At 43.5% G+C, this 13,747-nt stretch overlaps 1 protein-coding gene across 1 annotated transcript in view; it reads left to right on the top strand.

Annotated features, from left to right (window-relative positions):
- The first annotated feature begins 409 nt into the window (after positions 1–409).
- The window catches only part of DPT (dermatopontin), a 32,334-nt gene continuing 18,996 nt past the window's right edge, over positions 410–13,747 (top strand). Inside the window, exon 1 of the mRNA XM_009102532.4 lies at positions 410–757. Within this exon, the coding sequence (XP_009100780.1) occupies positions 459–757 (299 nt within the window). The 5' untranslated portion in view covers positions 410–458. The remainder of the gene's footprint in view (positions 758–13,747) is intronic.

Genomic DNA, 13,747 nt, shown 5'->3' with positions numbered 1-13,747 from the left:
TCTTTCTAGGCACTGGCAGACACACACATTTAGGAAAAAGAGGATGGCCACACACACACACAGAGGTTCACATTTGATGGCAGCTTTAAATAGAACTTTAATTTCAAATAAAGTAGTTTTCAAATTTAACCGCTGTCTGGAGGATGAAAGCGGCATGTCTATGACAGTTGTACTATGACATGTAGCTTGCTGTGCACAATAGCTCTGCAGTGAAGGATCACAGATGGTTTGCGGTGGCAGAAAGACCCTGCTCTTAGGGACTGCAGTCTTACTGTACTTGCAGAATTCCACCTTAAAAGTAATTGGACATCTCTGTAGCTCAGAGAAGGTTTACTAAGCAATGACACACTGCACTTGGATCTGAAAACATAACATCTGGAAGCCAAATGTTAGAGGCCATATAAAAGGGCCAGCCCAACAATCCAGAGGGGCACTTCTAAGCCAGGAACATCTTCAGGATGGACATTTTCCTTCTCTGTGTGTTTCTGCCTCTGGTGACTGTGGCATGGGGCCAGTACAGTGACGATTACTATGGTCCCTATAATTATGGAGATAATGATGAATGGGTCAATGTGTACCGGCAAGGTTTCAACTTTCAGTGCCCGCATGGGCAGGTGATCGTCGCCGTCAGAAGTGTCTTCAGCAAGAAGGAAGGCTCTGACAGACTGTGGAACTATGCCTGCATGCCAGCATCCCAGAGCCTCGGTGAGCCGACAGAGTGCTGGTGGGAAGAGATCAACAGAGCGGGAACCGAATGGTAGGATAACCCTAGCCATCCCTGGAGGGCACAGCACTGATAACCCCTGTGGAATGTGGGTCCTAATACTGTGGTCAGAGCAATGCAAATGCTTATGAATGCCATGATAACCAGCAGGTTTCACTGCCTTAAGACTCTTTAATCGCAATGCATTGGAGCTGATTAGCATCACATTTGTCTCCTCTGTAGCAGTTTCTTGCTGGAGGGTGTCAGTGTCCTTTGGTTGATCATTCACAACCTCAGCTGTGAAGTGGTTTGGTGTTGCTATTGTTTAAATGATGAGGAAAATGAGGCAAGCACCTAGAGTGAGGAGAGCATAAAGTCCTTCTTGAAAAGTCACATTAAATCAGTGACTAAACTGGGAAACAAATTGCAAAACTCCTCAGGCTCTGATCACTAGGAAAAATAATCTCTGTATTGCACTGGCTCTTTGCTTTGTGTTTTTGTTGCTAAGCTTTTTGGCTTAAGCATAAACAAATGCTGTTTTCTAGTTGTGCTGTTATTACAGGAGCCAAAAATCTGCACTAACAAGCAATGATGGTAGCATATATATCTGCATGGTGCTAGCAGAAGATCATGTTAAATTCCTAATACCGTCAGTTTACTTAAATAAATGTTACCTTTTCCATCAACCTTGGAAGCAAAGGTGATCATATTATATGGAGACAATAATTTCTGGAAATATGTATAGCATTTAATATTTGGGCAGAATACCCAGTATTTTTTTTTTTTTTTAATGAAATGGGAAACAAAGTTTTGGACAACTCTGGGATTGAAATGTTCTTTGGACAAAATGAAATGCATGCAGGAATGAGTATTTTCAAATACTTGAAATGGTTTTGTCCCAGAAATTGCAAAGTGATTTCTAAATTTTGTTAAATGGGAATAGGATAGCAATGAAATGTGAAGTTTCTGCTTTTTAAATTATTCAAAATTTTGTTCTGAATTAATCATACTCTTTCATTTACCACGTGGCGCATGCCTATGGCTGATGCAATTGCTAAGGGAAAAAACAATTGACCCTCTATTTAACTTTAGAATAAGAATTGAAAAAAAGGGGTAGAGCTGCAAAACAGGCAGAAAGAACAGATTGTGATAATCCTGGAAGACTTCTTCATTTTTAATAAATTGATGCAATTTCTATGTATTGCATAATAATTTTGAATTAGACATTTCTTTTTGTTCGAAATAAACTTATTTTTTGCTTTCTAAAAATCTCTGGCAGCAATTGCTCAAGTTCACTTCTCACAAACAGGATAGTGTATAAGTCTATACAGAACATTTTCTTCTGCTATGTATCCAATCATCACGGTGCTCTGTTTACTTAGCATGACTACATCCACAGTGTATTATCTGAATCTTGTTTCCATCACCTCTCTAAAAAATATTTTCACTTTTTCTTCTAGGTTGCCCACTTTTTTCCTACAGCAAACCCTTTATTTTATCCAAATGTATATATTTTTCAACATTTTTTAATTGTTTATCTCAGTTTCTTTCCCTTTACTAGTTTTCTGAGTTATTTTTATAATTCATGAGCTCACCTTTTCAGATCAACACACTTACATAGCCTGCCTATTCTCATAGATAATAATCAACTTTCCTTCCTCCTTCCTTCCCTTCTATTCCTATTAATCACAAAGCCGGAAACAAGGTGAACGAGCAGAAAGGGACGAGGTAAGGAAGGGCACGGACAGGAACGGCGGGCGGATACGGCGACGGCCGGCAAGACGGACGGAAGGCAGGGTCAGCGAAGTAAGGGAAACTGCAAAGGAGAGGGAAGGGAGGACGGGTAGGGACGGACGGGAAAGGCCTTCAGGCCACTTTTTCCTTACGTCAATTGGAAGCTTTCGCCACTCTATCATTGAACACGCCACTTCCTTAGCCGCCAACCATGCCGGACAGCAGCTCAAGCCATCCAATTACTCCCTAGCTTCAGCATCGCGATGAGTCATCTGCCTAAACTTGTTTTGAATGGCTTCACTATCCGTCCGCCAATATATGAAAAAGCTATCCATGTGGCACGCGCCTCACGACCACTTCATTGAACTCGACCGGCGGAGCAACGTGGAATTAAACGAGGCGAAAGTTAAGACCCCCCCAGGGAACACCCGCGACGTCAAACAAACGGAGGGATCGTTGAGGAGCGGACAAGGTGGGAACACGTCGGTAGGAGGGACATACTATACACTGCTGAGTAACGTGACCACCGGAGCAGGGGCCCCCGAACATGCCGGGAGGCGAACACCGACACAGGAGCCTGTCAGAAGGCCGGATGGCGCAACTTTCCGTACACGGTGTCCATCGCGGCATGAGAAGGGCAGGAGCGGAACAGAGCGAAGGCAGCGGAAGCACGAGGCGCCGGGCGGGAAGGGGGAGGAAGGGTGCAAGGAGAGAGCGTCCGGCCGAAATAAGAGGAAATATGGGTGGTTGGTCCACATGCACTGCTCATACACAGTGTCCACTGAGGAATGGCCCGTCGCAACTTACTGCAAACAGTTGAACTTCAGCCACGTCCTCCTTCCTAATCCGCCACTTCCAATCAGACCAAAACTTCCTTCCGACCATCTACTGAACGGGAAGTAATGACGCCACTTCCGCCTTCCCTTCCAGCACTCCTTCCATTTCATACTCAGGCAACTTCCGGCCTGGACTTGCAAGATCATGCCGTCCGGAAGGGCCATCCGCCTGCCATTCCTGTTTCACTTCCTTCCTTCCATTCCTTGCCCTGCCTTCCTTAAGACCTCCGCCACTTCCGCCACGTATCCGCCAACTTCCAGTCCACTTCCGCCATGTGACGACACTTCCGCCACTTCCGAGCTAGACTTCACGGCCACTTAGGACAGGAGAGAGAAGGCAGCAAGGACGGCCGGCAGGAACGGAAGGAAGAAGGAGTAAGGACGAAAAGGACAGGAGGACAGGACGGCAAGAGGAAAGTCCATTCCTTCCTTCCTTTTTCATTCCTTCCTTCCTTCCTGTCCCTTTCTTCCTCCGTTCAGCTTACCGTCCGCCATCTTCCTCCGCACCCTTCCTTTCGGCACACAAGTCCTTCCTTTCGGGCCACTTCCTTCCGCCAACTTCCTTCTCGCCATTCTTCATTACTGTCGACAAGTAAATTCACCTTCCTTACTTTACAATTCATTACCGCACTTCGAGACATTACAGGCTGCCAAAGTCACTTGCCTCCAGCTCTTCATTCGCTCCGTCTTACTTCATGCATTCCTTTCATTAAGAGACTTCCTTCCTTCTAGTCTCTTCACTTCCTTCCACTTCCTTCATGTCTCTTACCCTTTCCTTCCTTCCTTCCGTTCCTTTCCTTACTTATGCCACCTCCTTCCCGCACTTCCTTCGCCACTCCTGCCCGTCCTCACTTCCTTAAAGCCAACGATCACTTCCCGCCACTTCTTCCTCCTTCCTTGACGCGCACCTTCCTGTCCGCCACGTTCCTTACGCGGAATTCTTGCCGCGCACTTCCTTCCGCCACTTCCGCTCCGCCACTTACGCACTTCCTTCCGCCACTTCCGCCACTTCCTTCCTTCCGCCACTTCCTTCTGCCACTTCCTTCCTTCCTTCTTCCGCACTTCCGCCCCTTCCTTCCTTCCGCCACTTCCTTCCTTCGCCACTCCTCTTCCTTCCGCCACTTCCTTCCTTCCGCCATATCCTTCCGCCACTCCTTCCTTCCGCCACTTCCTTCCTTCTGCCACTTCCTTCCTTCCTTCCGCCACTTCCTTCCTTCCGCCACTTCCTTCCGCCACTTCCTTCCTTCTGCCACTTCCTTCCTTCCTTCCGCCACTTCCTTCCTTCTGCCACTTCTTTCCGCCACTTCCTTCCACCACTTCCTTCCTTCCCCATTTTGCAAAGTTGAACTTGTGCTCCTAGTTACTTGGGCCATTTCCATAAATGCTAGCTGGCTGGTTGGATTCTGCAGTTTTCAGGTTTCCACCCCCAGGGCCGAGCTAGTTGTATGACAGTGCTTCGTGGAGAGAGGCTGGCACGCAAGCACATCCTTGGTTATGCCAACACTGCTGCCCAAGAGCCCCAGTGACTGGAGTGAAAGTGTAGGCCAGTGTAGCCTCAAATTAATGTGGCACAGCTATATCCTGGGCATACTTTGAGAATCCTGCCTTCTCTCTTGGCATTCTTACTTCTCATAGGTGCTCCTCTTCTCTGTTCTCTTCCCCATCTACCTCAGTGCTATTTGGCGCCATCCCCAGTTCTACAGATTCACCCAATAATCGAGTGGGGCCACAAATATGAGTCCCATCTGTACCACTGGCTCCTGTTTGGCCAGGTCTCTTCCCTGCTATATCCCAACAAACCAATCTTTGGTGAGCAATATGTCATTCTCTGCTGGACTTGCACTCTGCTGGACTTGCTAGAACATTTTCCCATCCTTGTAGGATGGACTATACATTCCTTCAGCTCTGTTTCCACAGAGTATTTTGTCTCACTTTGCACACCACATACAATGATGCTTAATTGCTTGCACCACCAGTAGCTACAAGTCTGCCAAGTTTTTGGCTAAAATTTTGCAGAATCAATTAGGTCTGAAAAGACTTGAAATAATTGAGTCCAACATGTGACCAAACACTACAAAGTCAACTGAGTTGTTGGAACTCAGGACATCCCTTGTGAGTCCGGAGTTGCTGGGACCCCTGTCAGGGGACTCGGAGACCCTGGCACACAGCCCAGAATACCAGTGGGTTCGATTACGAACCATGGAGCAAATTGCCACCTTTACATGATGAGATAAAAGCCACGGCAGTTTAAATAGTGTAACAATAGAGTAATCAACAGGGTGTAAATGTAGGTTTTGGGATTTTTAGTATAGATGTTTTTGAGAACAAGATGGAAGGTTTTGGGCATGTCTAGCCTTTCTTCTTCTTCTTCTCTACCTCTATCTTCACTGGTGATGTTGACACTTTTAGATTGGTTTAGAGTAGAAGCTCACTGTCTAACATAGGTGATAGGTATTGGAAAATCATTGTAAACATGTTATACATAGTTTTTAGTATATAAAGATAACACCGCCCTGGGGGCAGGCAGAGTGCCTCTGGCTGTCCTGCTGAGCAGATCTTGGCTGGGCAAGAAGAAAATTTTATAGATAAGATACAATAAACAACCTTGAGACCAAAAAACTGAAGAGCTTCGACTCATCCTTTGAATGCACGGGCTGAAAGAGAGACTTTTAACACAAGTCGGGGTCGCAAACCCTGCTGCCATCCGACACTGAGTGTCACATCTGGTCTGTCCTTATACACTTCCAGGAATGGTGAACTCCACCACCCCCTGTCCAAGCTGAGGGCTGCCAATTTTTTTCAGGAGTATGCTGTGGGACCCAGTGTCAAAGGCTGCTACTTCTGCTGCAATTAAGGCTTTTTATTCTTTTCCCTACCTTCACTGAGCATGAGAGCAAGCTTGATGAATCTTTTGTAAAATCCTTTTTACTTAATAATAGGTAGCAGCTATGCCGTTCCCTCACCCACACACCTTCATCCATGCTTTTGCTTTCAGGCTGAACACGTCTCCATTCCTCCAGTTCTCCTCTGGAGGTTTTGTATTCTAACAGTCCTAAGAAAGCACTGATCATACCTGCAGCTCTTCTCTAAATTCCCTCTGGTTTCCCAGCCAGAACCCTAGTCAGAAAATCTAGCCTGGCAGAAACACCAAAAAAAAAATAACCTTTGGCATATTATGCTTATGGCATTTCAAATTTCAAATGGTGATTTTCAAATTACCATTCCTGACTGCTGCATAGCTGCACAACAGAGACAAACTCAAGAGAGGTTTCTTTAGAAAAGACAATAAAGAAAGTAAAAGCTTAGAAGAGAAAATGAAGAGGGAATATAAAAGACAGAAGAAGAGTCTCTTCAGTATTTGGGACAAATGTCAGAAATGGATGGGGGGCACCATAAGCAATAAGAGAATTGGGAGCAAGAGGGAACCACTGGCAGGTCTTCCTGGTAAGTTAACTTCCTTCACTAGCACTAGGGATTATACAGTCTTAGATAAGCAAACCATAAAACTTAGAATCTTCAGTACGAAAAAAAAACTACCACAGAAAGAGGACAATGACGCAGATCCACATTAGGCATCTAATGCCTAATAACTGCTCAGTTTATGACCTTTGCCTCCTTCAGGGTCAATGGAGAGACAGGTACTCTAAAAACTGCTCTGTGGGGAAACCCCATCTCTTCACAAGCAGACTCATGAAGCCCATTTTGCAAAGTTGAACTTGTGCTCCTAGTTACTTGGGCCATTTCCATAAATGCTAGCTGGCTGGTTGGATTCTGCAGTTTTCAGGTTTCCACCCCCAGGGCCGAGCTAGTTGTATGACAGTGCTTCGTGGAGAGAGGCTGGCACGCAAGCACATCCTGGTTATGCCAACACTGCTGCCCAAGAGCCCAGTGACTGGAGTGAAAGTGTAGGCCAGTGTAGCCTCAAATTAATGTGGCACAGCTATATCCTGGGCATACTTTGAGAATCCTGCCTTCTCTCTTGGCATTCTTACTTCTCATAGGTGCTCCTCTTCTCTTTCTCTTCCCCATCTACCTCAGTGCTATTTGGAGCCATCCCCAGTTCTAAAGATTCACCCAATAATCGAGTGGGGCCACAAATATGAGTCACCATCTGTACCACTGGCTCCTGTTTGGCCAGGTCTCTTCCCTGCTATATCCCAACAAACCAATCTGTTGGTGAGCAATATGTCATTCTCTGCTGGACTTGCACTCTGCTGGACTTGCTAGAACATTTTCCCATCCTTGTAGGATGGACTAATACATTCCTTCAGCTCTGTTTCACAGAGTATTTTGTCTCACTTTGCACACCACATACAATGATGCTTAATTGCTTGCACCACCAGTAGCTACAAGTCTGCCAAGTTTTTGCTAAAATTTTGCAGAATCAATTAGGTCTGAAAAGACTTGAAATAATTGAGTCCAACATGTGACCAAACACTACAAAGTCAACTGAGTTGTTGGAACTCAGGACATCCCTTTGTGAGTCCGGAGTTGCTGGGACCCCTGTCAGGGGACTCGGAGACCCTGGCACACAGCCCAGAATACCAGTGGGTTCGATTACGAACCATGGAGCAAATTGCCACCTTTACATGATGAGATAAAAGCCACGGCAGTTTAAATAGTGTAACAATAGAGTAATCACAGGGTGTAAATGTAGGTTTTGGGATTTTTAGTATAGATGTTTTTGAGAACAAGATGGAAGGTTTTGGGCATGTCTAGCCTTTCTTCTTCTTCTTCTCTACCTCTATCTTCACTGGTGATGTTGACACTTTTAGATTGGTTTAGAGTAGAAGCTCACTGTCTAACATAGGTGATAGGTATTGGAAAATCATTGTAAACATGTTATACATAGTTTTTAGTATATAAAGATAACACCGCCCTGGGGGCAGGCAGAGTGCCTCTGGCTGTCCTGATGAGCAGATCTTGGCTGGGCAAGAAGAAAATTTTATAGATAAGATACAATAAACAACCTTGAGACCAAAAAACTGAAGAGCTTCGACTCATCCTTTGAATGCACGGGCTGAAAGAGAGACTTTTAACACAAGTCGGGGTCGCAAACCCTGCTGCCATCCGACACTGAGTGTCACATCTGGTCTGTCCTTATACACTTCCAGGAATGGTGAACTCCACCCCCTGTCCAAGCTGAGGGCTGCCAATTTTTTCAGGAGTATGCTGTGGGACCCAGTGTCAAAGGCTGCTACTCTGCTGCAATTAAGGCTTTTTATTCTTTTCCCTACCTTCACTGAGCAATGAGAGCAAGCTTGATGAATCTTTTGTAAAATCCTTTTTACTTAATAATAGGTAGCAGCTATGCCTTTCCCTCACCCACACACCTTCATCCATGCTTTTGCTTTCAGGCTGAACACGTCTCCATTCCTCCAGTTCTCCTCTGGAGGTTTTGTATTCTAACAGTCCTAAGAAAGCACTGATCATACCTGCAGCTCTTCTCTAAATTCCCTCTGGTTTCCCAGCCAGAACCCTAGTCAGAAAATCTAGCCTGGCAGAAACACCAAAAAAAAAATAACCTTTGGCATATTATGCTTATGGCATTTCAAATTTCAAATGGTGATTTTCAAATTACCATTCCTGACTGCTGCATAGCTGCACAACAGAGACAAACTCAAGAGAGGTTTCTTTAGAAAAGACAATAAAGAAAGTAAAAGCTTAGAAGAGAAAATGAAGAGGGAATATAAAAGACAGAAGAAAGAGTCTCTTCAGTATTTGGGACAAAATGTCAGAAATGGATGGGGGGACCATAGCAATAAGAGAATTGGGAGCAAGAGGGAACCACTGGCAGGTCTTCCTGGTAAGTTAACTTCCTTCACTAGCACTAGGGATTATACAGTCTTAGATAAGCAAACCATAAAACTTAGAATCTTTCAGATACGAAAAAACTATCCAACAGAAAGAGGACAATGACGCAGATCCACATTAGGCATCTAATGCCTAATAATGCTCAGTTTATGACCTTTGCCTCCTTCCAGGGTCAATGGAGAGAACAGGTACTCTAAAAACTGCTCTGTGGGGAACCCCATCTCTTTCACAAGCAGACTCATGAAGACCAGTCCCTTCTGACCACTACCCATAATAACCTAGAGGCATTTCAGAATATATCGAACTATGGTGCTTCACTGCATAAATGCATCCTTGAAGTTAATAATATATATTCATGTACTTCTGAAGAGATTATGTGCATTTGTGCTTTGCTGAAAGGACATAAGAAGCTTGTGAACCTGTTAGATAACTCAAAGGGGAAATTGTGGCAATAGATTGGATCACATGATCAGGAATGCCTTCTCAGCCTCATTAATCTGTGAATATTTTTAAAGTTAAGATGTGTGCAAAGACTTTGTTGAATCTGTTTCAACACCTTATTTCTTCTGACTAAGGTTAATTATCTGCTAACCAAGATGATATTCAAAAGAGAGACAGCAACTGGGAGCAAGAACCAGTTTCTGGATAATTTGGAAATTCTCATGTCTGGAGTAGGGAAAAGTCTCCAGAGCATGCCCTGATTCTGCAGTCTTTTTACTGTAGAAGTCCTTGAGTCCTTCTACTCCTTCTAATTTTTATGCTGCAGCTTCTCAAAGAATCCTATTTTTTCAGGGAGCACAAATTTTATATTCTTATCTCAATTTGTACTGCAGAAATTTTGACCTTGTTTAAATATTTCATCACCTAAGGTCTGAATGATTGAGGCTGAGACTGTTCTTCATTGCTTTGTTGAATACTACAGAGTTGTCTCTACAGATCAGCTATTTTTCTTGCCGAACACTATTATACCAAAAGACAGGGTTCACACAAACAAAGGAACAAAAGCTTGCAAGTGAGGAACAAAAGCTTGCAAGTGAAGACAAGCAACACTTCCCTCTAGTAACATAAGTTTGGTTTACACTACATGATACAGATGAAACCATGCCATATCCTCATTATATTTCTAGTTAGCTGTCAAGTAAAAAAGAAGAAGCATTTCCAGCCAAGAGCTATTTACTCCATGTTTATTGCCTCTTTTCCCTTGTTTCGACATCTGAGAAAGTGTTTAGATGGGACTTGGAAAACACAGATATATAGATTCTCCCTCCCCACTCCCATTCTCTGCCTCCTTTGCCCACAAACTAGGTGCAAAGATAGACTACTAAGCAAAGGATTCTCCTGTTCAGGTTCTGGCAGCACACCTTGGTATATCAGTAGGAGCTATTTTTGTTCCCAGTCTCTGACCAGTCCCAAATTTCAGATCTGAGGCTGTATTACCCAAACCCAATAATCCAGCTGCTATTTGAAAATGTTCCCATTTGTGCTATCTACACAAACAAGTTAATTTTCTTCAGAGCCCTAAGTTTATGTTAAAGGACTAGTGCTACAAGTCCATTTAACACAGGTACAATGGACTGAGTCCAGAGGAGCATATGAGAAGAGGAATGTTTCTGTAGAAAAGGAGGCCTCATCAGCAACTGTCTAGAAGAAATCACCAGGGTGAAAAGGGCCTTGCATTTCCTTGGTCAGGGAGAAAAAAGTAAGTCATAAATGTCCCCTGAATGAAAGAAAATTTTGCTGAAGAGGTTACAGATGTTACAGAGGTTGTCTTTGGCATGTGGCATAACAACGTCTCAGCACCCTACAACAGATAGGGAACACTTGTTGAAGAATTGGCTTTTGGAGACTGATGTGGCCTAATCAAACACATAAAAGTTATTCCCTCTGTCTGGGTACCAGAGTTGCTACTCTGAACCTGCCTTCAGCCTCTTATGTCTGCCCACTCACCTGTAACAGACTGACCATTGAATTAGCTCTCATCACACAATTAATCCAATTACTGAGGGAGGACACACCACAAAGATAACTCAGGAGAGCAGTATAGGTCCTCTCCTCCACAGGGACATGGAATGGCACTCACATGTTACCCTGTTATTAGGAACAAATCACCCTCAATGCAGCATGACCCAGTGCCTACTGAGCTGTGTGTCAGCCTCTGCATGGCTCTAGAGAGCTTCAGGGAGCATAATCCCAGTCAGTGCAGCAGGAATTCAGTGCATTCTCTAACAGCACTACTTCCTGTAGCTTAATTTCTACTTCCCTGAGCAGATTTGTAATGAACAGGCTTCCTCTTTGGATTCTCATCCTCAGGATAACACGGTGCTGATGTAGCTGAGGAACAGGGGGCCTCAGAGGGAGGTTTCCTACACAGCACCACCATTAGGTGGGGCACAAAACTCTGAGGCTTTGCTTAGCAAAGAGCAAAATTAAGGTGCAAGCATAAGTTTGAAGCATCACCAAAACTGATTCCATTGCTCAAAACAATTCTATTGTTGTAAGCAATGTTTGTATTCAGTCTGGCAGACACTTGTTGAGCCAACGAGGAATACGAGGAATACAAGGAATACGCTTGGCTGCTGAAGATGTTCGCAAATAATGTGGCACAATTTAAGAGGATCTATAGGGTGAAACAGGTCATGCACGGATCAAAACTCTCATATGCATTTTGGGCGGGTTTGTTTCACACCAGCTGTTGTTTGGTCTCACAGATGAAAGCTCACTAGTGAAGAACAAAAGCAGTTCTGACCTGAACTAAATCTGTAACATGGATGCATGCTTTGATTGCATGCCATGACAGAGCTCAGCTGTACAACACTCATTAACCAGTTCAGAAGAGTATTTGGCAGAGGAGAGGTTTTTCACAGGAATCACAGCAGGCCAGGAAAGTCTCAGATACCATATCCCTGTTACTACACTGAACTCCTTCCAGAATAAGGCTTTCTATGGAAGACTGCTGTCATTTCCCACACCTGTACCCAAGGGAAGGGCAACTTCCCATCCAAGAGCACCTGATCTTCTCCACCAATGTTCTCACTCCCCCCCTACCAACCAGCTCACCTCCTCTTCTCCCAGTACCAGATCCAAAAGACAACTCTTCACACTTGGCAATCTGAGCCAACTAGAAAAAGTGAACTTATACATTGCCTAGTTTAATCCCACACAGTCACAGCCAATTTCTCACATTCTTCTGCATTTACCTTGTAAGAGGCATTTTCCTCTCTTCTTAGCAATGTCATGATTTCAGGAGTGAGGAGAATCCAGTCACATTAATTCTGAATACTGAACTACCCTTTGTAGTTCAGTATTCAGAAGTGCTGAAGAGTGAGTCTTGTGAAAAAAATATTGTTTTGACTTGGCTATTAATCCAAGCTCCTGAATCACTAGTTTTTATTCTGCCTACTTGCTTCAGGATTTACTGTGACAAGAGTAATGAATTCAACAGAGAAGGAAAAAATTCTGATATATTAAGAGTCATTTTCAGATTAGTGCAGAGAGCAGCTGACTGAAAAGGTGTGTGAGGAAGGTTGTTTGTTTCCCTTAAGAATTACTTTCTGCTTGTAGGAGAGTGGCCAGCTGGGAAAAGGAAAGGGAATATTTTATATGACTTCACAAATAAGCACTCCAAGTTCTGAGAGCATCTCTTCATTTTTGAAGGAGTGTCTGGATTTTACTTGAAAACTAGAAAGATTAAGGCAAATAATCTTACATTATCTCAAAGCTAAAGAATAGTATTTCGACATCACTATTTTTTTTTTTTTTGCTAAACCAATTAGTGAGCTTGAATAAAAGATTACAAGACCTTGTGCATGAGACAGAAGCAGAGAGAGAGAATTGAACATGACCTTTACTATGTATTTCAAATTTTACTTTGAATTACATTAAAACAAAACTGCAATTTAATTATAAAACATTACTTATGTCCAGGTACATTTACCATCTAAGAAACTGATTTTTAAGGCAACTTCAATTATATTTTTTAATCAAACTTATCATGAGAAGATAGAATCAGAATAAAAAATAACCACACCTTGCTAAAATCTGATACTCAAATATGAGTGCATGTAAACATATGAGTGTTATGCTAGCTAGGTTTGTTTCTCAATTTGCTATAGAGAGAAGTGTCCATGAGTGACATCTCTTTCAAAATGAATCTTTCCATCACAACCAGACTATACAGTAAATAATGTGTCAGGAATGTTGTAGGACAAAGGCAAAGAAGACAGGACTTATCAGACTGAATGTCAGCAGGTGGGAAGAGAAAAGAAGGAAGAATCTCCCACAAATACAAGTGAGCAGGAATATCAGACACTGATCTGATTAGTGGGAATGGGAAGTTGCAGGACAGTGTTGAGCTTCTGAGAGGAAATGCCAAGGAAATGGAGAAACAAAGTGCTCCCAACACTGCACATTTGCAGAAGAGCTAGAAAATCTCCCAGGGGCATGAGGACTTGAGCAGTGCAAATGCAGATAGGAAGGGTGAGAGATGCAAGATGAGGCACAAATTTGTTGCTATTTTACACAGTTTAATGCTCATCTTGCAACACGTAGAACCAATCCCTATACTGCTGTGCATCAACCATTCTTCCATCAGGATCACACCAATCATCTGCAGCTATCCAATATGTTTACTCAGAGTCTTAGCCATATGTTCCTATGGCCT

The sequence above is a fragment of the Serinus canaria genome, chromosome 1 (genome assembly GCF_022539315.1).
Source record: "Serinus canaria isolate serCan28SL12 chromosome 1, serCan2020, whole genome shotgun sequence".
Lineage (NCBI taxonomy): Eukaryota > Metazoa > Chordata > Aves > Passeriformes > Fringillidae > Serinus > Serinus canaria.
This window is presented reverse-complemented; position numbering and strand designations above follow the sequence as displayed.